The 22,430-nt window shown below is 43.4% G+C and overlaps 1 protein-coding gene across 1 annotated transcript in view; it reads left to right on the top strand.

Annotated features, from left to right (window-relative positions):
- The window catches only part of MAPKAPK3 (MAPK activated protein kinase 3), a 74,920-nt gene that overhangs the window by 41,376 nt on the left and 11,114 nt on the right, over positions 1–22,430 (top strand). Inside the window, exons 3-9 of the mRNA XM_035106063.3 lie at positions 11,691–11,830; positions 15,452–15,516; positions 16,718–16,797; positions 17,214–17,340; positions 18,033–18,108; positions 18,418–18,542; positions 21,330–21,415. Coding sequence (XP_034961954.2) covers positions 11,691–11,830; positions 15,452–15,516; positions 16,718–16,797; positions 17,214–17,340; positions 18,033–18,108; positions 18,418–18,542; positions 21,330–21,415 — 699 coding nt within the window. The remainder of the gene's footprint in view (positions 1–11,690; positions 11,831–15,451; positions 15,517–16,717; positions 16,798–17,213; positions 17,341–18,032; positions 18,109–18,417; positions 18,543–21,329; positions 21,416–22,430) is intronic.

Genomic DNA, 22,430 nt, shown 5'->3' on the forward strand with positions numbered 1-22,430 from the left:
TGCCTGGAAACTTCCATTTCACTGTATCTGAAGAAGTGTGCATGCACACGAAAGCTCATACCAAAATAAAAACTTAGTTGGTCTTTAAGGTGCTACTGAAGGAATTTTTTTATTTTACTTCGATCCAGACCAACACGGCTACCTACCTGTAACAAGATGTAGTGACTCAGTGATGAACAGTATTCCAAGTGTGATAGCACCATGGAGCTTTGTATAAAAGCATGACGATATCGACAGTTTTATTTTCAGACCCTGTCCTAATGTTTTCCAGTATGGAATTCTCTATTTTCACAGCTGCCACTCATTGGGTTGATGTGTCCATTTCCATGCTGCTCCTTCAGCTTGGAAGTAGATTAGTCTCCCTGCCCCCCCCCCCTTTCAGCCATTTGTTACATAACTTCCTATTTTCCTTTCAAGGACCCCATCTCACTTTCATTGGAGGGGGATGCTTTGTGGTGGCTCCTGTGCCACAAAGCTCATGTCAGAAACTCTGGGCCACAACAGAGGAACCTTCTCCATGGAGTGGAGCCCTCTGTTACTTGATCAGGAATCACAAATCTTGGTTCAACTCAATGGTCAGCCCTTCTCCTTCCTACAAAGCCCTCTGTGTGTGCCACAGGAACTGAGACCGAAGAATGAGTTTTCCATTCTTCAATGCTGAATTTAGTTCACTGCTGCACAGTGGGAAGCAGCCCCAGAATCAAACCTCAGCTGCCGGGGAACAGTTAACTGGACAGAGCTTTTCAAAGCAACCTCCAGGCTGCACCTGCTTATTGCCTCGTCTTTCAAGACCTCCTGGTCTCTCAGGAACATGAGAGAGCATCCCTCACCAGCTTATTTGCTCTCCACATGCCAAAGCCTTTTGCAACCATCATCAGATATCGCTGGAGCCTGCAGCTTTGCTTGTTGTTGCAAGCATGATGCTTTCTGCCCTGGTGCTCAGGAACAACTGTGCTGAACCTTCCCTCCCTCCCACTAGAGGGCTCCATAGCGGGTCTCCCCCACCCACCCTCACACATTCCAGATGGTTGGTTCCCTCTCCATACTCTCATCATACTGGGCTTCCTCCTGCCGAAGCTCAGTGCAGTACAACGCACATATCCCATCCCCCAACATTTTTTTCTCAAGCCCTTTGGCACATGCAGAGCGCAATCTCTTATGCTGAGCTCTGCAGCCTGCAGAAATCCAACACTTGCAATGTAAGAGACTTCTCCTGAGTTGGGGGAAGGTGTCTGTGAGCTCCTTACCAGATTGTCAGGGCACCTGTCTCTGGCAAGAGTATTTATAGAGGCCTGATTTTCAATCTTTCATGTCACAGTGACAATTAAGGTTCTCATATTGGCAACTGAAGGCAGGAACTGCTTGGTCAATTTTACATGTCCCTACCACTTGGAGTATGTAAGTTGCTTTACCTTGATGCTTTCATTTATTAAATAGGGTGCTGGTCTGGTTGGACTTTATTATTGTATTCTCATTTATCAAAGTTTGAATCAATCATTCTGTTAACAGTTTCAGTGGTTAAAATGGGGTTGCATCCAATACTGGATCTACTCAGAGTAAACTCATTGAAATTAATGGGCACAACTAAGTGGCTTACTAGCATTACATGTGAAAAGGATCTATGGGTCTTAGCATGAGTCTACAGAGTGATGCAGCAGCAAAAAAGCTAATGCTATTCTAGGTTGTCTCAACAGAAGTCTAGTGCCCAGATCAAGGGAAGTAATAATACTGCTCTATTCTGTCTGGGTCAGACCACACCTGGAATACTGTGTCTAATTCTGGACACCACAATTTGAAAAGGATGTTGACAAGCTGGAACGTGTGTAGAGGAGGGCACCCAAGATGATCAAGGGTCTGGAATGGTTGAGGTAGTTGGGTATGTTTAGCCTGGAAAAGGGGAGACTGAGAGGATATATGATAGCCATCTTCAAATATCTCAAGGGCTGCCATATGGAAGAGAGAACAAGCTGGTTTTCTGCTGCTCTGGAGGGTAGGACTTGAACAAATGGCTTCAAGTTACAAGAAAGGAGATTCTGAGTAACCATCAGGAATAACGTTCTGACGTTAAGAGCTGTTCAACAGTGGAACGGGCTCCCTCAGGTGGTTGTGGACTCTGCTTCCTTTGAGGTTTTTAAGCAGAGGTAGGATGGTGTGCTATGGTCCATGGGGTCACGAAGAGTCGGACACGACTAAACAACAACAACAACAACAAGGATGGCCATCTGGCATAGATGCTTTAGCAGAGATTCCTGTATTGCGGGGAGGGGGTTGGACTAGATGACCCTTGGGGTCCCTTCCAACTCTACAATTCTATGATTATAAGTTAGGCCCATTAATTTCAATGGGTCTACCCTGGGAGCCCAGTTGCTGGCTCGAGATAGCAAAATTGCTTTTTGTATTTTAAGGAGATTAACCCTATTAGAGGTCAAAGGAAGTGTCCACATAATATAGTAAGTGGGAAGGCTTTCCCATTTATGCATTGTTGATAAACAGCTTTAGGATGTTATGAGAGCATACATCTTAATGTTGCTGTTGCCTGTCGGGAAACACCTTGAATTTAGTTTTAATCTCCCTCTTCCTGTTAACTAAAGGCAGTGTTTACTAAAGGTGTTGTTGTCACTATCATCCTGGGAGGCAGAGCCCTCTTTCCCAAAAGCACAGGGCACACAGTTTAGGGGCAAGTGTAGTTGGAATGCTTCATTACTAACCTTGCTAAATCCCTTCTTAGCCCTTTTGATTTCTTTGCAGATTAAGATGATTGCTTTACTACAAAGGATGTCTCCACAACAGGAACAGAGCATGAGCTCCTTTTCCATTAGCACACAGCAAAAATTATGAGGTCCAAATATCCCCTCATTAAAAATCAATTGGGAACCTGGGAGCAAAAGCATTTTAGCTTTCATCCAGGCTTACTTTATTCATAATTGTTGACTTTTAAGCATCCTGGTTTGGGTGGGGACTTGGATAATGTGAACTCTCTTCTTTTTCTTTATTACCTCGTAGTTGACTTCCTGCCTGAAGATGTGATCCTTTAATCCTGAAAGCTTGCATGTCTGTCCTGATCTGCTTTATGTTGTAGTGTGATTAGTTAATGAATTTCACTACTAGAATTATTCCCCCCTCCCGTGTGCATCAGCATTGCTAATGATTATTTTTTTAAGGTTGTGGCCGTTAGCACAGGAAGTCCATTTGAACTCAAGTGAGATTCGCTTGCAGGTAAATGTGTTTAGATCTTGACTATTACTTGCAGTTTCTTTTGAAATGTTATAATTGATTACTCATCTATGTAGGAGTGTATTAACCATCAGCAGAAGTTTTTTTTAGAAGGGGTATATGTGCACAAAGTATCTGACAGCTGTAGATTTCTTCCCAATCCATGTTGATGTGTTTCCCTAAATCTCTATCCTGCCCCAGAATGTTTCCATATCTGCAGGAAGAAGGTACAAGGCAAATGAGATCTTTCACATACAGTAACTGTGTATGTTGTTCTGCCCTCCCATTTGAGAAGAGTCCTGAGAACAGAATGATTGAAATATCATATATCTGATACCCGAGCTTCTCAGCAGATGATCCTATTTTCAAGGTCAAAAGATTTATAATGTTCAAAGCAAGCAGAAATACTAAACAGGATCCCCTATTGGGAATTGCAGCACTTTGAGAATAAATCGACAAGCTCTTCTTCTTTCCTTAATTTTTTGTGCAGCTGAAGTCACCAAATCTCAGTTCACAATCAAGCCCCCCTAGAGTAAGCAAAATATAATGCAGCTTAGTTATTGATGGGAACATGTCAAAAAGCATGATGGTGGTGCTATAGTTCTTCCACTGGTTCAGCTCATCCCAAGTATTCTTTGTTTTTCAGTGGCACACAGTTTGTTTTTGTCAGCAAGTGTGTATTGGTTGTGCCATCAAAGGAATTACAGCTTTGCAGAGGTAGCTTGGAGTTTAAAGGGCACAACAGAAAAATCAGAATGTGTATCAAAATAGGTGGTATTTAAAGCTTTGTTTGTGGGAACAGTGGGAAGATGAAAGGTCAAGACCCAAACTTCATTAATCTTGTAGACCCACACTAGCTACTTGTGACAGTGCAGAACAGATAGCAGGATGAAGGAGTGCCTCTTGATCTCCTTATTAGATCAAATGTGTGTGTACAAAGACAGCAGCAAAACACTCCTGGCTGGTCTGGAGTCAATGCTAGCTGCTCCTTGTAGGTAGTACATTGTGGTTTCTAGGCAACCCCTGGTTTCATTCTTGGCTGTTTTGGAGTGGGTGAGTTGTTACATGGATGCTTAGCATGTTACTTGGACACTTTGCCATTGAAGGAAATGCCCTCAACATTTCCCTTCTGGATAAGGGAGGTAAGCAAGAGGGAGGAGTGGGATTTTGATATGTGTGAGGTAGTGGTAATGTTAATTGAGTTGTTAATGTGCATTAACAAGCCATTGTGCACATTCCCCAGGCCACATGAAGAATGTGCATGTAATCTATCAGTGAAGAGGGAATTTCACATATTTTCTGGCTAATATACATGATATTCAACAGGCGTTGGGGAATAGTCATATAAGAACTGGATTTTGAACATTCTCCAACCACTGTTCAGAAGAACAATCCAACCTCCAGCAGGACATAGGGAATATATATTGTATATCTCAATTGTGTATTGTAAACTCTCTGGCCAGTGTGCATAACCCCCAGTAAGTTTTGGAGAATGTGCATATCTCAACTGCATTTTGTTTGTCAGTATGCATAGTCTGCAAGAAGCATGTTCTTGTTTTCTATCTCTGGTTAAAAAATGTGAAATCTGCACCCTCTGGGCTGCTTCTGGGTACCGCTTTATTTTATGTAGTCTCCAACATACCCATGGGCTGGGCATCTGAGCAGCATGAAGAAGTGGTAGGGCTCCATATAAAAATCAACTTTTTCTCACTTTGTGGGCAAATTATGTGCACATTCTGTATGAGGCCTGATGAATGTGCACGATGGCCGGTTGTTATGCACATTAACAGCTCAATTTACATCACCCCTAACATATGTTATTGCATTAATTAGTTTCTAAACCAGCCTTTATCTAATGATCCCAAGACAGCTTACAAACTGAAATCTCTATATTAAAACAAGATTCACACTGCAGATTTTTAATAGTATTAAAAATATCATACAAAAAAACAATGCAGCTTAGTTCAGACTACTGGTACATGCTAAGCCAAACCTTGGCTTAGTTCACAGCAGTGCTGCAGTTTAGGAAGAGCAAAGCAGCCACAATCCTCTCTTGGGAAGCCGCACATTCATGCTAAGCCATGGTTTAACTTAGCATTACGTGCAAACTGGGCTACTGGCTGGCAGACAATCCACAATATTGCTAACCTTAATGGTTCAGTCATCACCACATGTATTGATAAAAAGGTAATTTTTTGGTTTGCATTGAAAAGTTAATGTTGACACCAGCCACATATCTGAGGAGCGGGAGTTCTGTAGATTGAGTACCACCACAGAGAAGTCCCTGTCTTGTGTCACTATTGCTCACTGGACAGGAAAGTAAGCAGGGCCTTCTCTGTTGATATTGGTGTATAGGTTGGCTGATATAGGGGGGGGCTCTTTCAAATATTTGGATCCCGGTTCATTAACAAACTGAATTGCATTTGGTAGACACAAAGAACCAGTGAAGCTGCTGTAAAATAATGTATAAATATAGGTGTGTCTGTCTGTGTGTGTGTGTGTGTGTGTGTGTGTGTGTGTGTGTGTGTGTGTGTTACTGTGTCTCCCCTGCTGGAAGGCAGGCAGATACTGCTGGGAAGCTCAAACTGCATTACTGAAATCCATCATTAATCTGCTCTAGTTCAGATTTGGTATACCTGGAGAATTTAGATTAAGGCATACTGTCCTACTTCAGCCTGAAGACGCAGCGCTGCAGAGGCCTTGTGGCGAAGAGTGCAGAGAATACAAGCCACTTACATGCTGCTGCTGTTCTTAAGTAATGTGCAGCCAAACAAGACCGCCCGAAGCTCTCTCGTTGGAGGTGGCCATTAAATCCAATAACTTCTGTTGTTGTCACTAGATACTGCAGAAACAGCCAAATCCTGTGATGACAGAAACAGCAATTTCCTCCCAGCTGCACTTTGACAGGGTAGATATCTTAGGAAATATTTTGTACATTGGTGCAGATATAATAGCATTGTTATAAAGGGTGTGTTTGTGTGTGTTTCGAATGTGGCTTTTTCCTCATAAGAAGGGAATCCTAGGGCAACTTCTCACAAAATATACCCCCCAGAAATAATATGCTGCATTTTAGAGGTGCAAGACACCTCTAATAGACCTCCTGTTCAACCCCCCCTCCCGAATTCTCATGGGGGCTGGGGAATCTGGTAGGAGGCAGGAGAGGGGCCAGCAGCATTAATGGGCATAATCCCACTCTGTTCTCTGCTTTCAGACAAATGCCTGAACAGTTCCTATTGCCACCTTCCCTGCAATCCTGGACATTCCCTCAGAAAGGAGAAGATGATTGCTGTTGTGCCCCTGTTGCAAGCAGGTTTTCTCCCTACAACAGTGTTAATCCCTCAGTGCTGAATGTTCTTTCCCCCCATAGGGATGAACGGGATCATTCAAGTATAGGACATAGTAAAGCAGTATTCTCAGGGACACCATTATGGGGGAGGTGAAGCCCGTTTCCTCTCTCTGGTGAACCCGGCCACTGAGAAGCAGTTCTATCCCTGCATAACTCTTGTTTCTTGGTCACATTGCAGTGGGAATGGGGGAAAGCTAGGCACAGCAAAGTTGTTGACATCAGGTTGGTAGAGTATGCTGAGTAGGTGTCTTGTTTTGATCTGAAGAAGGAGCCTGCTGTGAGCAACCTGCTCTGAGAAGGTCTGGAACTCTGTACCATTTACCAGGCTATACCTGCTTTGGGAGAATTAGAGAACAATGCAGCTGAGGAACATCTCCCAAGTGTCATCGGTCTTGGTGCTAGTGCTAGTGCACCTTCCAGGCTTGTAACACAATAACTAAGCATGTAGAGCTCTTTGTTTGTGTGGCTTGTAGCCTTGTTCAGTGGCTATTCACCTTCCCTCTGTCCACTTTACCATGATGCAAAGGCAGCAAACAGATAATGCTGTCACCTCCCTTTGTGAGAGACCAAGGCCCCCTGGCACTGCACGAGTCTGACCAAGGAATTATGCAGGTTCCTGTTTTCTTTTCAGGCATTCATTTGTTTTATTTAACCATATTTTTACCCTGCACCCCCAGCACACAAGTGCTCCCTGGTGGGGCTAAGAAAAGGAATAAAAAAACCCAATACAAAACAAAAAACAATACAATCACGAGAAGTGAACTGCAGGTAAAAACATGACAAATGGAAACTTCCAAGGGAAAGCAAATAAAACAGGTGCGGTTAAAGGTTTAAAAGTTTAAAAGCCTGAGGAGAGCATGGGAACTAAGCAAGCCTCCCCAGGAAGATCACTAAAAGGTGGTGCACCACAGAGAAGGCGGCTTGCAGAGAGCAGGGCATGCCCTGTGCCTATCACACCCTCTACTGTTCCGCCTGGCCTTTGGGTTTTGATTTGGGCCATTTTAAAATGAGGCTGCATATTTAAACAATTTTTAAATCTAAATTGTATTTTAATCTGCATTTTAATCAACTGTTTTTCTTTCTTTTACGTGTTATTGTAATTTTATTGATGTCAGCCACCCTCAGCCCAGCTCTCACTGGGGAGGGCAGGGTATAAATAAAAACTTATTATTATTATTATTATTATGGTGTGTGCATTTCTTGTGTGGGTGCTATGTACATGTGTGGTTTGTATGCTCTGTGTCAGGAGCGGGAAAATTTGTAAGTCTAATAGCTCCATTCCTTTTTAAATTTTGTATTCTTTTTGTTGTTGTCATGTTTGTACTTGTTGCTAACAAATCAATAAAATTAAAAGCAAAATTAAAAAAAGAATGCCAAAAATAAAAAAATGGCTGCCATGGGAAGAATCACATAAAATATTAGGGAGTACAGTCATTGCTGCTTTCCCCCACCCACCCCCAACCTACACCACCTCATGGGTAACCACGGGAAGTCAGGTGTATCCAGCTGGTTCTGATTGTGAAGATTATGCACACAAACACCTACCCACCCATGATAGGATGCTGTTGCTGTCTAATAACAACAGGGAGTGTTGCCCAGTACTAGGAAAAACATGTAAGATGGCCACACCACATACTGCATTACTCTCAGATAACAAAAACAATATGTTTTACAGTAAGTTAAATAAATATATTACTTCAGTAGATGAATGTGCCTTATTTATGTCAACAATCAATAAGAGGTATTCATAGCAAAATAAGCTCAAGCCAAGAACTGAATAGGTGACTGTGTATGTGTTTGCCTTTCCTTACCTGGGCATTACCTCTGTGTAGGAAAAGAAGCTGTTATGATGCCTCCCTAGGATTCTGCTTCAGCAGTTATGTCTAAACTTTAGGGGTATAAGAATTCCAGGAGTATTATTCAGCTCAGTTTTATTTAGAGTCCATTAATTTCAATAGGCCTACTCTTAAGTAGGGACGCAGGTGGTGCTGTGGGTTAAACCACAGAGCCTAGGGCTTCCCGATCAGAAGTTCGGCGGTTCGAATCCCCGCGACGGGGTGAGCTCCCGTTGCTCGGTCCCAGCTCCTGCCAACCTAGCAGTTCGAAAGCACGGCAAAGTGCAAGTAGATAAATAGGTACCGCTACAGCGGGAAGGTAAATGGTGTTTCCGTGCACTGCTCTGGTTCGCCAGAAGCGGCTTTGTCATGCTGGCCACATGACCTGGAAGCTGTACACCTGCTCCCTTGGCCAATAACGCGAGATGAGCGCCGCAACCCCAGAGTCGGTCACGACTGGACCTAATGGTCAGGAGTCCCTTTACCTTTTACTCTGGTGTAAACCCCACAAGTGGAGAATAAACATGAACAGGAGTATTGGATGTCATGGGAACTTAAACTTTCTTTTTTTTAAAAAAAATGCAACATCTCTGCAACTGCAGTGTGTGTGAGATAATGCATCATGAAATTTCAGAACACAGAGGGACTGCTGAATAAGACATCTTGTATTTCAAAGGGGTCAAATTTCATGTGCTTCATATCTTTGCTCCACCCCATGACCAGTTATAAACATTTCTAGATGTTGGTCTAATGTGCATACATGTTTCAGAACCCTGCTTTTCTCGACACAGAGTTCAGATTTCTCTGGCCAGATCTTGAGGCATGAGAAGCCAAACAGTCACATTAGGGGGGAAAGCCGGTGCTGCTTGGAGTATTTTCCAGTGTGATCTTTGGGGATAGATACTTAAGATATAAATCTATTGTGAGGGCTGAAGCAAATCTCTGCCCTAATGGGGGAGTAAAATAAAAAAAATTCCTTCAGTAGCACCTTAAAGACCAACTAAGTTTTTATTTTGGTATGAGCTTTCGTGTGCATGCACACTTCTTCAGATACAGTGAAATGGAAGTTTCCAGGCACTTATGTAGAGAAGGGGTGGGGAGGGGTGGGGATGGGGAGGGGGGATCACTCAGAAGGGTGGTGGAAATGGGTGATTGACTGACTGATAGCTGTTGATGACCGCAAACGACTGCAAATGGTTTTGCATGAAAAAGCAAGGGTTGAGATGGCTGAAGATCGCTTATCATGTATAATGAGATAAGAATCCGATATCTCTGTTCAAACCAGGTCCCTCCATGGTTTTGAGCTTGGTGATAAGTTGCAATTCAGCAACTTCTCTTTCCAGTCTATTTCTGAAATTCTTTTGTAGTAAGACAGCTACTTTGAGATCTTGTATAGAATGTCCTGGGAGATTGAAGTGTTCTCCTACTGGTTTTTCTGTCTTCTGGTTCCTGATGTCAGATTTATGTCCATTTATCCTTTGGCGTAGGGTTTGGCCTGTTTGTCCAATATAGAGAGCTGAAGGGCACTGTTGGCATTTGATGGCATACACAATGTTAGAAGATGAGCAATTAAATAGTCCTGAGATGGTATGTTGGATGTTGTTGGGGCCAGTAATGGTGTTGTCTGGGTGTATGTGGCAGCAAAGTTGGCATCTGGGTTTATTGCAGGCTCTGGTACCAGTGTCCATGTTAAGTCTGGTGGTTGTATTATTGTGGGTGAGGAGTTGTTTAAGATTGGCTGTCTGTCTGTAGGCAATGAAAGGTCTTCCTCCCAGAGCTTGAGAAAGGGAGCTGTCATTGTCCAGGAGAGGCTGTAGATCTCTGATGATGCGTTGTACTGTTTTAGCTTGGGAGCTGTATGTGATGACTAGTGGTGTTCTGTTATTTTCTTTTTTGGGTCTGTCTTGCAGCAGGTTCTCTCTAGGTATCTGTCTGGCTCTGTTGATCTGTTGTTTAACTTCATCAGGTGGATATCTAATGGGGGAGTGTTAGTGGATGCTTCAAAATAAAGTTGTTTCAGCTTATAGCAGAGACTGAAGCATAAAAACACAGTCAGTGACCCTTGGAATGCATGAGGTTGGTTTAACATTCAGGAAGCATATTCATACAGTCACAGTGTATTTAACAATCCTTGGTTGCTGGAAGGCCCCCAAGTGCTTTTTGCAATAGCCCGTTTCTGTGCTGACTGGAGTAGAGAGAAAGGGAAGCAAACCATCCCTACTTTGTCTGAAGAGCTGAAACATCTAACTCCATTCAAACTAGGTGTTGCTGCTGTCAGGAAGAAGTCCTCCCCCCCCCAATTCTTCCTTGCTAGTGCTTACATTTCAGAGTCTGAGTGTGCTACTGGGAAAGGGTTATTTTGTGACTTCCTGAGTGGGGAAGAAGAGATTAAAACCTTTGCTTTTCCTGCTCTGCTCCACATCCCCGCACTAATCTACTTTTGCAGGCAAGCTTGTTGGCCTCTATGCAATATAGGCACCTGACTACAGAGAGGTGTCAGCAGAATTCAGCCCTTCCAGGTTGAGCTAGGCTGGCTGAGAGTCCCCGAGGTGGTCTGTCTGGTTAACATTTATTGTTGTTCTTAAAATTTCTATGCCTACCCATCCAAAGATCACAGGGTGGTTTCCAATATAAATACAGAAAAATGCATACCATAGTAACAAACAAAAATAATACCTCCATACGCAGTTAAAAAGGCCATAGATTGTTTAATTAGCCAAAGGCCTAGGCTAAATTTTGACTGGTGCCTAAAGATCTGCAATGAAGGCACCAGGCAAGCATCCCTAGGGAAAGCATTCCACAAGCAGGGAGCCACCAAAGAAAAAGGCCTGTTCTCGTGTTGCCACCCTCCAGATCTCTCATGGAGAAGGCACACAAAAAAGGGCCTCAGATGATGATTGCAGGGGCCAGGTTGGTTCATATGGGGAGAGGCAGTCCTTGAGGTACTGTGGTCCTGAGTTGTTTAAGGCTTTATAGGTCAAAACCAGCACTTTGAACTGGGCCTACAAACTAATTGATAGCCAGTGCATTTGGGTCAGGATTGATATCATAGAGCTAGTAGCTTTAAGGTTTCTCTAGTCCAACAGGGTAGGCACTATTTTGTGAAATTGCTTTTTCCCAGGCACAGAGCAACTTCACAGTCAGGTCCCCGTGTTTGTTCTGGGGGGGGATGTGGCTGCCCCCTCTAGCAGTTGTCCAGCCCAGTGAGATATTTGCTCCATGTCCATCAGAATTCTGAGTATGGTGGCCCAGGAAGGCAAATGTTACCATTATTCCTGTTTCTTTTCCCTTTGCAGCTCTTGTATGATAGCCCAAAAGCACGACAGGAAGTGGATCATCATTGGCGGGCTTCGGGCTGTCCACACATCGTCCACATCCTGGATGTTTATGAGAACATACATCATGGGAAGAGGTGCATCCTGATCATCATGGAATGGTATGGGGATAGAGCTAAATAGTTAGCTATACAAAATACATTCTGGAGATTTACATCAATACAAATGACAAAATTGACTAAATTTAGCCACAGATAAACATGTGAGCCAATAGGCTTTCTTTTTGGGGTTTTTTTTAAAAAGCTGTAGAATGCTAGAAAATTATTCAAATCTTATTCTAATTGCCCCTGCTAAAAAAAATTGCAGTTTTTTCTGTCACCTAGTTATCTTGATCTGCCTGAAGAAAAGACAGGGTAGCAATAGTTGAGCGAACTGGTAGTAGAGGGGTAATAACCTCACTCCTCAAATCTTTATAAAGTGTGCATTCTAGCAGTACATGAGCTACTGTTGGCAGTATGATTCATACTGTCATCTCCACATGGACATAAATGGTTCTCCAGCAGAATGTGGTTTCACAAAGTTTTCTGGAATTATGGGGGATGGGGGGCAAAATCTTTAGAACAACAACAACACAGAACCTTGGAGAAGGCAATGTGCTGTGCTGTGTATGTGCACCATTCTTCGTTTGTCTTTTCTTTCATTATTCTCTGTGAGTGACTATTGTTCCACACACAGAAGGCTAGTCCAGTTCACACCATTCACTGCTTTGACTTTGATCAGTGACGGCACATGTTTGCGTGAGAGCAGAGTCCATTCTGGCCCTGAAGAAACAATAGCAGCACCTGGTGGTGATCCACTCCCTTTCAGAAGTTTTGAGCTCAACCATGCCTAACGTAGTGGGAAGCAGATTACAAGAACATTGCTGTAGGATCAGACCAAAGGCTTGTCTAGTTCAGCGTCTGGTTTCCTACAGTGGCCAACCAGAAGTTCGTGGGAAACCCAACAAGGCAAAATTTGAAGAGCATAGCCCTCCCTGCTCTGTGGTTGATGCTGATGTCTGATCTGATTGAACTGCATATTGCCATTCAGTTCATACATTTCCAAGGTGGTAATATTCAGGCTTGCAAGAGGACAGAGGAGAGGAGCTAAGCTTAAAGAAGACACTAATGCCCTGTGAGTGCTCACTGGAAGGACAAAGGTTCGTATAGTTAAAGCTATGGTAGTGATGTATGGAAGTGAGAGCTGGACCATAAAGAAGGCTGATCGCCGAAGAATTGATGCTTTTGAATTATGGTGCTGGAGGAGACTCTTGAGAGTCCCATGGACTGCTAGAAGATCAAACCTATCCATTCTTAAGGAAATCAGCCCTGAGTGCTCCCTGGAAGGACAGATCGTGAAGCTGAGGCTCCAATACTTTGGCCACCTCATGAGAAGAGAAGACTCCCTGGAAAAGACCCTGATGTTGGGAAAGATGGAGGGCACAAGGAGAAGGGGACGACAGAGGACGAGATGGTTGGACAGTGTTCTCAAAGCTACCAACATGAGTCTGACCAAACTGTGGGAGGCAGTGGAAGACAGGAGTGTCTGGCATGCTCTGGCCCATGGGGTCACGAAGTCAGACACGACTAAACAACAACCAACAATGCCCTGTTGCCATAGGTCAGAGAAGCAACAAAATTGCCAGAGAAAATAGAAGGTGAGAAGGTCTTAGCTGTGCTGGAGACAGGATAGCATAGAATTGTAGAGTTGGAAGAGGCTCTAAGGATCATCTAGTCCAACCCTTTGCAATGCAGGAATATGCAGCTGCCCCATATGGAGATTGAACCTTGGTGTACGGGGATCAAACCAACACCCCAACCACTAGGCCACACTCTGGCTCTTGGTTGTTTGGACCAACTTTCTCCAGACATCCTAGGAGGCTGACAATTCTGCTGTTAACGAAGAACTCTGTTTTGAAGCACACCGACAACTTCCTGAATAAATAATGTTGATATTCCCTTTGTTGCCAGGACAGGCTTTTCGGGGTTGTATGTTTGTGAAAGCTCCTGTAAAGACATGATGATCCTGTGCAGACATGATCTGAGATGGTGAATAAATGAATGTAGTTGAAATGCTGTTTTGGCAAGCTCTCAAAAACCTGGAGGAGATGCAGAGGGTGGAGTCAGTGCTGGTGTGTTGAAAAACCCCACTGCCCTGCAATATATTGTTCAGAGCCAAATTTGTAAGCTGAACACTGAGTAGGTACATAGGAAACTGTCTGACTTGCATCAAAGTCAATGGAGATATAGGCAAGCCTAGCTTCCCATATCTTGGTTTTAAGGCTTCCATTTCACATCATGGGCCTACAAATGTTTGCTCAGATCACATTTTTTTTCTCTTTATCACTATGTGGTTTCTTATGCAGAGTTTTGATAGGGCCGGCTTTGATTCTATCTTTCATGTGCGTGTTATCTTCCCCTCCTTTTGCTGCCTCTGTTGTTTTTCTTGTACTTTTCAGAATTTTGATGGCATCAGAACAACAGGGATTACTCTTTGCCTTCCTGCAGTACTGTCTGATGTGCTCATTTCCAGTAGGGTCAACAAAGAGCAGTGATTCAGCTTTCTCTGAAGAGCCTGCCTCTATATTAAAACCGCAGGCATTAAAGCTTTTTGGGGCTTTTTTTGTTTGTTTTCTTCCTGCTCATTCATATGTAGGTTCCATTCTGCACACGGGCTACCTTAAAGCCCATTAATTTCAATAGGATTTAAACTGTGATCCTGTGTGCTTTAAAGTAGATTAAATCCTATAGAAGTTAGTGTGATTAAAGTAGCTTGCGTGCAAGATTGCAACCTGGTCATGAAGCAATGTGATAGAAAATATTTATGCAGTGCATTTTTTCTGGGGGGGGGGACGCATACCCCTAAACATTTTGTGAATCTAAGTTTGGCCTCATTGAGGGGCAGCATTCCAATATGAGTAGGAAAATGAGAGTACCCCTAAACATTTTTTTAAAACAACAACACTGTATATATGAAATATAACGTAAGAAGTGGCTGAACTGAAGTTTACAGAGATATTGCTATGCCTGTATCTGAGGGGTAGGCAAAGGGAAGATTGCTGCCTTCTCTCTCATGTACTTTTGCAGCCTTGCTTTCCAAGTACAGTCATACCTCGGTTTAAGTATGCTTCAGTTTGAGTACTTTCAGTTTAAGTACTCCACGCACCCGTCTGGGACGGATTAATCCACTTTCCATTAATCCACTTTCCATTACTTTCAATGGGAAAGTTCGCTTCAGGTTAAGTACGCTTCAGTTTAAGTACTCCGCGGACCATCTGGAATGGATTAATCCACTTTCCATTACTTTCAATGGGAAAGTTCGCTTCAGGTTAAGTACGCTTCAGGTTAAGTACAGACTTCTGGAACCAATTGTGTACTTAAAACTGAGGTACCACTGTATCTGAATGCTCCTAGAAAGCACCCCAAAGCTCTAAAACTCTGCAAGCAGGACACTTTGAATCCAATCAGCAACAGCTACAGAACAAGCATCATAGTTTCTTTATATCAGGACTGTTTTAGGCATTTGAGCAACTGTGAGGCAAAATAGTTACTAAGGCCTTCATCTATGTCATAAGGCTATAGTAACAACGTCTTGGCCAAGGATAATAAAGCTAATACTAGAAATGCACACAGCAGATAGGAAGTGGAAACCTAGCAGTATTCATAAAAAAACAAGATACTGAGATGGGACCCCCCTTTGTGCTTGCATTATGAATCCTCTGTGTGTTTGCACTTTGTTCACAGCATGGAGGGAGGGGAGCTGTTCAGCAGGATCCAGGAACGAGGCGACCAAGCTTTCACAGAAAAAGGTACAGCATTTTAAAAAAAACAAATCTCTCTCTCTCTCTCTCTCTCTCTCTCTCTCTCTCTCTCTCTCTGTGTGTGTGTGTGTGTGTGTGTGTGTGTGTGTGTAAATTGCTTGTGGAATCTCAGGTGAAAACCCAAATCAGTCTGGATCATAATTTGGAATGGAGGTGTACAACTCCCTCCTCTGTCAAGCTGCAATGGCTATGATAGTGCGGAGCCAGGTCATTCAGATGAAAGGGAGGCCCTACTGTGTTTTGCCCAGGAACTCTCAGCAGCTGCTTCTTCCCCAGGCACTTTGAGGAACCAGGTGAAGGAGCTTAAAACTTCACCAATTTTTTTTAAATACATTTTTTAAAGTATCATTGGAAATATAACGTAACGGGGGGGGGGGGGAGAGAATGTTGTCAGTTGACAGTAACAATGAGAATATTCCTCTGATCCTGACTTAAACACATACTGTAATTTAATATAGGCTGTCCATGGGTAGAATTCAGCATCACACTGTGTTGAACATTCTGTCTGCATATGCATGTCAGCTAGCCATAGAACAATGATTCCCCACCCCCCTCTCCTATGCACTGTTGGAGGCCTGCCAATCTGATCTCCCAGAGCCAATTCTGAGAGAGGAAGCCCCATTGCACAAGCAGAAGCCCTCATGCATGGCTTCTGCCAACAGGCTTTAGGTGACGTATGCCTCATAGGTCCAAACAGGTATCCAAACCAGACTGGCGATTATAAACTATACGTTCAAACATAGAAAGTGCAATGAGATCTTTAGATCACTGAGTAGTAGATGGTAGGTGTTTATCCTTTCAGCTTTGCATTTTACGTCTCTCTGCTCAGGTCTGAGGGCTCAAAAGGCATTCAAAACCCTGCTATCAGTTTAGGTGTGAACTGGTTAGTCATATCACAGGAACAAGTTGTGTATACTGTACGTATGCACCATCCATGACTTTCTGGTCATTTTTATGTTGCCTTCTAGGAAGGGTGCTGCAGAGCAGGAGAGTTTAAGATGCGTGGAGGCATAGTCATTTGCAAAACCCAAAACACAGCTGTTGGGGCTAATTTTAGTTTTCCCCCTGTCTTGACACTAGCCCTGCAAACAAACAAGCTAGTTGCTAGTCAGAAGCATTGCCTAGCTGCATATCTTTGAAGTATGGAGGGAATGTTAATGTGACCTTTCTCATGAATTTTTATTTCTAGAGGCCTCTGAAATAATGAGAGACATTGGAACAGCCATTCAGTATCTACATGGGATGAACATCGCCCACAGAGATGTCAAGGTGAGGCTTGAAAAGTGCCTTGGCAGAGAAGAGAAATGCCTAAACTATAACAAGAAAATGGACAGTGGTGACTTGACACAGGCCATGTTACTACATTGAGAGGAACTAGTGTGTCCCAGTTTTTAATTGTGCGAAGAAGAACCATCTTGGTCAGGATCCCAAGTATCTTCTAAGTATACAGTGGTCCAGAAGCTCAGTGCATTTTTAAAAGACTTATTGAAGAAGGCCTGATGTTTATTTAAAATCTGCATCACCACATTGCAATCTGCTGATAATAAAATACAAACTTGATGCTGGGCACTACACCACCTATCAGCCTAGAGGAACAGAACAAAGCTTACAGTTGAATAGAGCTTCCCCCCAAAAACCTCTCCTGTTCAGCCTCATTTTATGTTTCTCTCTTGACACCATCACAGCCAGAAAACCTGCTTTATACATCTAAAGCGAAGGATGCAGTACTGAAGCTTACAGACTTTGGATTTGCCAAAGAGACAACGGTGCAGAATGCCCTGCAGACCCCCTGTTATACTCCCTATTACGTAGGTGAGTCTGCATGTCCGTCCCCCCACTTTTCTCTTTAGTTGTTAAGTCCAGGGGGAGAACATAATTGTGCTTTAGAAGAAAAAAAAACCCTCCCCACGTCCCACTTTCAGATCTCTGCAAAGGTCAGGCTCCAGGCTGTCAGGTACCAGAACCAGGGTTAGGATCTTGCTTGCCAGTTCAAGTGGGCCAGATCTAGTGCACGGTTCAAAACAAGTAGGATAGCGGGCTGGAGCTTAGGCAGCCAGTGTCCAAGAAACCCAAGAAACAAGTTGAACAGGCTGAGGAACATGCTCTGAGGCTAAGGCTTTGCAGGGCCTAGTGAGCAGAAATTGACCCAGGTGTCTGATGACTCAGATGGGCTGATACTGCATCTTAGATGGCACCATCAAAGCACAGTGCTCAGCCTTTCCAGCATGGGATGAGAGCACTGATGGCTCAGGAAGTGAGGAGCCAAAGCCTGAACACAAGGAACACCAGTTCAGAACACACACACTTGCACAAGGTGTAAAATACCATGAAATATTTGTCAAGCTTCACCAGCACTCGTGGGGTTCATGTACAAATACTGAAAGTATTCTTTCAACCAGTAACAGCTTTTTTAATTTTAAAAATGCAAATATTTGTAGTTTGTGATCAAAATAAGAGAAACTGACATTCACAGTTCTTTTGGTTCTCTTCCCCATCCCACTCAGCCCCAGAAGTCCTTGGTCCTGAGAAGTATGACAAATCCTGCGATATGTGGTCTCTTGGTGTCATCATGTACATTCTGTAAGTGTAAAGTGGGGGAGGAATAGAGTAATGAAGTAGAGCCCTTTACATGTCAAGTATGAATAAACACTTTCCTTCTATCCCAAACTACACCCAGCCGCAATCAATGGTATTTTAAAATGATGTTTCCTTTTATGCTACACTCAGATAATTAGTCACTGGGATATTACTCATTCCATCAGAAGAATCAACAGACATCTGGGATTGTGCATGGGACTGCTGAAGTTGTGGGGAAGGTCAGGAAGCAGACAAAGATGTGGTCATTTCCCAGACAGTACAATTTCTTCTCTACATCCCACTCTTTTGCAGCTTGTGTGGATTCCCTCCTTTCTACTCCAACACTGGTCAGGCCATTTCTCCTGGAATGAAGAGAAGAATTCGGATGGGGCAGTATGGATTTCCAAATCCTGAATGGTCAGAGGTATCTGATGAAGGTAAATGGATTCCCCTGTGTACTTTCTGGTACTTGTGTATCAATGGTGTGTGTGCTTAATGTTCTAAATATTCTGTGGTGAGACTGGCCCAGCATATAGGCTACTTGGAGATCTCTACAATAAAAGGAATGTAGCTCATTGGTAGAGTGTCCACCTTGCATGCATGCAGAAGGTCCCAGATACAATCCCAGGCAACTCCACATAGGGCTGGGAGAGAACTCAGTCTGAAATTTTGTGGAGCTGCTGCTGCCCGTGGATCATACTGTAGACCAGTCGTTCCCAAACTTTTTTTTACCCCTGAACCACTTGAAGATTGCTGAGGATCTTGGCGGACCACTTCTGCCTGTTGTCTAGCAATTGTAATTTGTGTGCTAGATGCAAATGTTGCTATTGCGGACCACCGAAATGATGCTTATGAACCACCAATGGTCCATGGGCCACACTTTGGGAAATCCTGTTGTAGATAGTACTGAACTAGATGTGCCAATGAACTAACTTGCTAGATGGTAACTTCCTAAAAGATTTTGTTAAACCTCCTAGAGTTTAAGAAAAGTAAACACCTGCCTCTTACACACGATGTAAAGATGTTTCAGAAACGCAAAATACTACTAAATTAACTCTGTTTCTCAAATACCATTCCTTCAAACCCAACACTTACATTAGAGTGGGGATGAAGAAAAGTGCTGCACCAGCAAAAAAAAAAGTGGGCAGGAATGGGATCCCAGTAACAAGTGTTGTTCCAGGGCACCATCATTACTTCTGTGGCATTTTCCTTGTCTATTGAACTGGCTGTGGTAGTGCCTTGTTGACATGTGCTACAACTTCAGTAACATCTACTGCTTGCAGGCATGATGCTCCCTAAGCAGATTTTGTAGCAGAGGGATGAGGCAGCATGTGTATGGTGTCGTGAGTAGCTTACTGATACACCATAGTAGAGTCATTTTTCCACCTCCGGGCCGGCTTTGTTGGTACAATCATAGGCATCTGATAGTTGCAGCTGATGTACATAATGGGTGAACCATCCTTAGTTCACAGAGAAGCTGCAGCAAATACAGGTCACACTGTACTGTCACAGCTATGTTGATCAGTAATAGAAGGCCCTGTCATCCATCTAACACAAGAAATCCTGCATACCCCCAAATCCTGTTTCCTGTTAGAAACACCAGCTCCTTTCTGAGCTGTCCTAGGGATAGCTGCAGGGAAATGTTGTGTTCTGCTTGGCCAGCAGGAGGTGGTTTACAGGACTCCTGTGTAATCTTGGACATGAGCACCTCATTAAGAGAGTGAGTTGGGGGGGGGGGGAATGTGTGGGAAATGCCTCCCCCTTCTGCCACCCTGAGACACCTGTGATCAATCAGAACCCCAAACCTAAGTTGTTGGTTACTACAGTCATTGTTAGGAATGAATCTCACTTTACCAGTGTTCCTAAGTCAGAACTGAAGGGCTGATTTAGGTACGCATTAGTCGGGGTGCAGATGAGAGGTATCCAAAGTCAGACCTACGTACTCCAAGGGTTTATTTCAAAAGCATGGATCAGTACTTCACATGTTATTTATTTAGCAGAAATTTAGAAGCATAAGCCATTCCTGCATTTAAAATTCTGCTGATCTGTTATGTCAAAATCAGACATCACTGCGCTCCAGGCTTGGAAAATGTCACGAATTCTAACCTTTTTCTGGACATATCATAAGATCATGGCCCCATGTGAAAAGTGAATCTGTGGACACACACACACATGCACTTCCAGCTGGACCTGTGAATGGAGCCTATGTGTTTACAACAGTTGTGCAGGCAGGCTGTGTTCACAGGTTTGGGTGAAAGTGTAGAGGGAGGGGCCTGCTTCTTCTTCACATGTTTATTTCCACAAGGATGAACATGTGACCAATGCCTACCGGTACATATCATGGGACTAAACGAACTGTAGAAACTTTATATAAGATGATACAAATGTTTTGCCTGCAGTCCTAACCATGCAAGTTAGGAAGCAAGTTCTTTTTAACTTGGTGGAACTTCTGTATAAATCTGATTAGGATTGGGCAGTCAAATGTGGATCTAATCACCTGCAGCAAAGAGTATTTTTACAGCTCAGCTTGTGAAACTCTGTAATTTTGTTATTTCTCCCGCTTCACACCTTTCATCTCTTTTGCTCTCTCTTTGCAGCTATACATTTATTGCGATTATTCCTATCCCATGTTTCAGGATACAAATCCTTCCAAGTAACATCAATGCAATTTAAAAACACACTGTAAGGAATTACAACATTTAGCACATCATAAGGATCCTTCTCACTTTCAGCTGGTGACAGATGGCTTTGTGCAGAGAGGAGCCAGTCCAGGCTCCTCTCAGCACAGGATCAGGCAATCACGCTCTCTGGGAATCCTTCCCATGGGGTAATTGGTAGTTGGTCTTATGGTGGGCAGCTGGAGCAGGCAGGGGTAACTTCTTCACCTGGCCTATTATTAAATAAATAGTATATATGTGGTAGAGCATACACTTTGCATACAGAAGGCTCCAGGTTTGATCCATGATGATTCCAGGTAGGGCTGGGAATGCCTCTGTCTCAAACCCCGGAGAGCTGCTGCTAATCATTGTAGACAATTCGGAGCTGGATGGGAGAATCCAAATGGATGGACTTGCTATAAGGCAGTTTCCCATGTTTTATACCATCATCTGTGTCAGACTTTTTTCTGACTCGATAGCAGAGGAAGAGTGACAAGAGTTCAAGGGTTCTTAATAGTTTGAATTTTGTAGGATCTTGTCATCGATGGTTGTCTTTCTGCTTCTCAGTTAAACAGCTAATTCGTCTGCTGCTGAAGACAGACCCAACGGAGAGGATGACAATTTCTCAGTTTATGAATCACCCCTGGATTAATGTAAGTGCTGCACAAACACTCGTGTGTGTGTGTGTGTATGTGTGTGTGTGTGTGTGTGTGTGTGTGTGTGTTGGTGTTGTTTTAATTTGGACACGAGGCTGCCTGCTGTGGTAAGAGGGAGTATAACTCATTTAACCAGGAGTCTGCCCTGTATAAAAGGGATATAATTTCCCCTCTGCAGTGTGAGGGAACTCTTGGGGGTGGGGTAAAATTTCCCTGTCAGTGGCAGTCAAGGACACTACACCCCCATCCCAACTGCTCCCGGCTAGCATTTTCTGTTCAGTGTGCCATGCACACGCCCTCCTTCCCTCACTTGTAAAAAAAGCCATGTTACCTCATCAGTGTAGGATTTATGGAGGACTATTATTAGACATTCAAGGCACCGTCGTGCTGAACTGCTCTCTATTGATATGAATAGAGAGCCTCCTGCTTTGAGGCGTTCTTGGTCTTTGGCACAGATCTGGAAATGTTGGGGTTATTGAGTGGGGCGATAGTGGAGGTTTATGTGCAGCACTCTAAGAAAACAACACCAGAAGCTGCTTTTAATGGGTGATGCTAACTAAAAGGCCATGGCAGGCTCTCATGTCATACACAGAATTCTTTGCCTCCAGCAAGAAACAAACTGCTTCTAGGGCTACAAATCTGAGCAGTTTCGGGGCAGCTGTTTTGTCTATTGCTATGCAGGACTTACTGGAGTTTTGTGCATTTATTGTTTCTTTATTAGATTTCTATTCCCTTCTGCCATTAAGGTTATATCCCTCTATATATGTGTCTATATAAAAATAAAAAAACCAATAAAAAGGAAGAGAAAGAACACAAAGAAATTAAATGTTCCTAAATAATCCATGTATCGCCCCAAAGGGCAGCTGGCATGCTGTTGTTGGGGGTGGCTAACATTTTTAGGCCTGTGGGGAGATTTGGATTTTTGATGTGGGCACCACCTGCTCTGATCCCTTCTCATTCCCCAGATCATCCATTTCCACCACAGAGGGGCAGAAAGAGAGGAAGCACACAT

This window comes from Zootoca vivipara, chromosome 2 (assembly GCF_965207765.1).
Source record: "Zootoca vivipara chromosome 2, rZooViv2.hap1.1, whole genome shotgun sequence".
Classification (NCBI taxonomy): domain Eukaryota; kingdom Metazoa; phylum Chordata; class Lepidosauria; order Squamata; family Lacertidae; genus Zootoca; species Zootoca vivipara.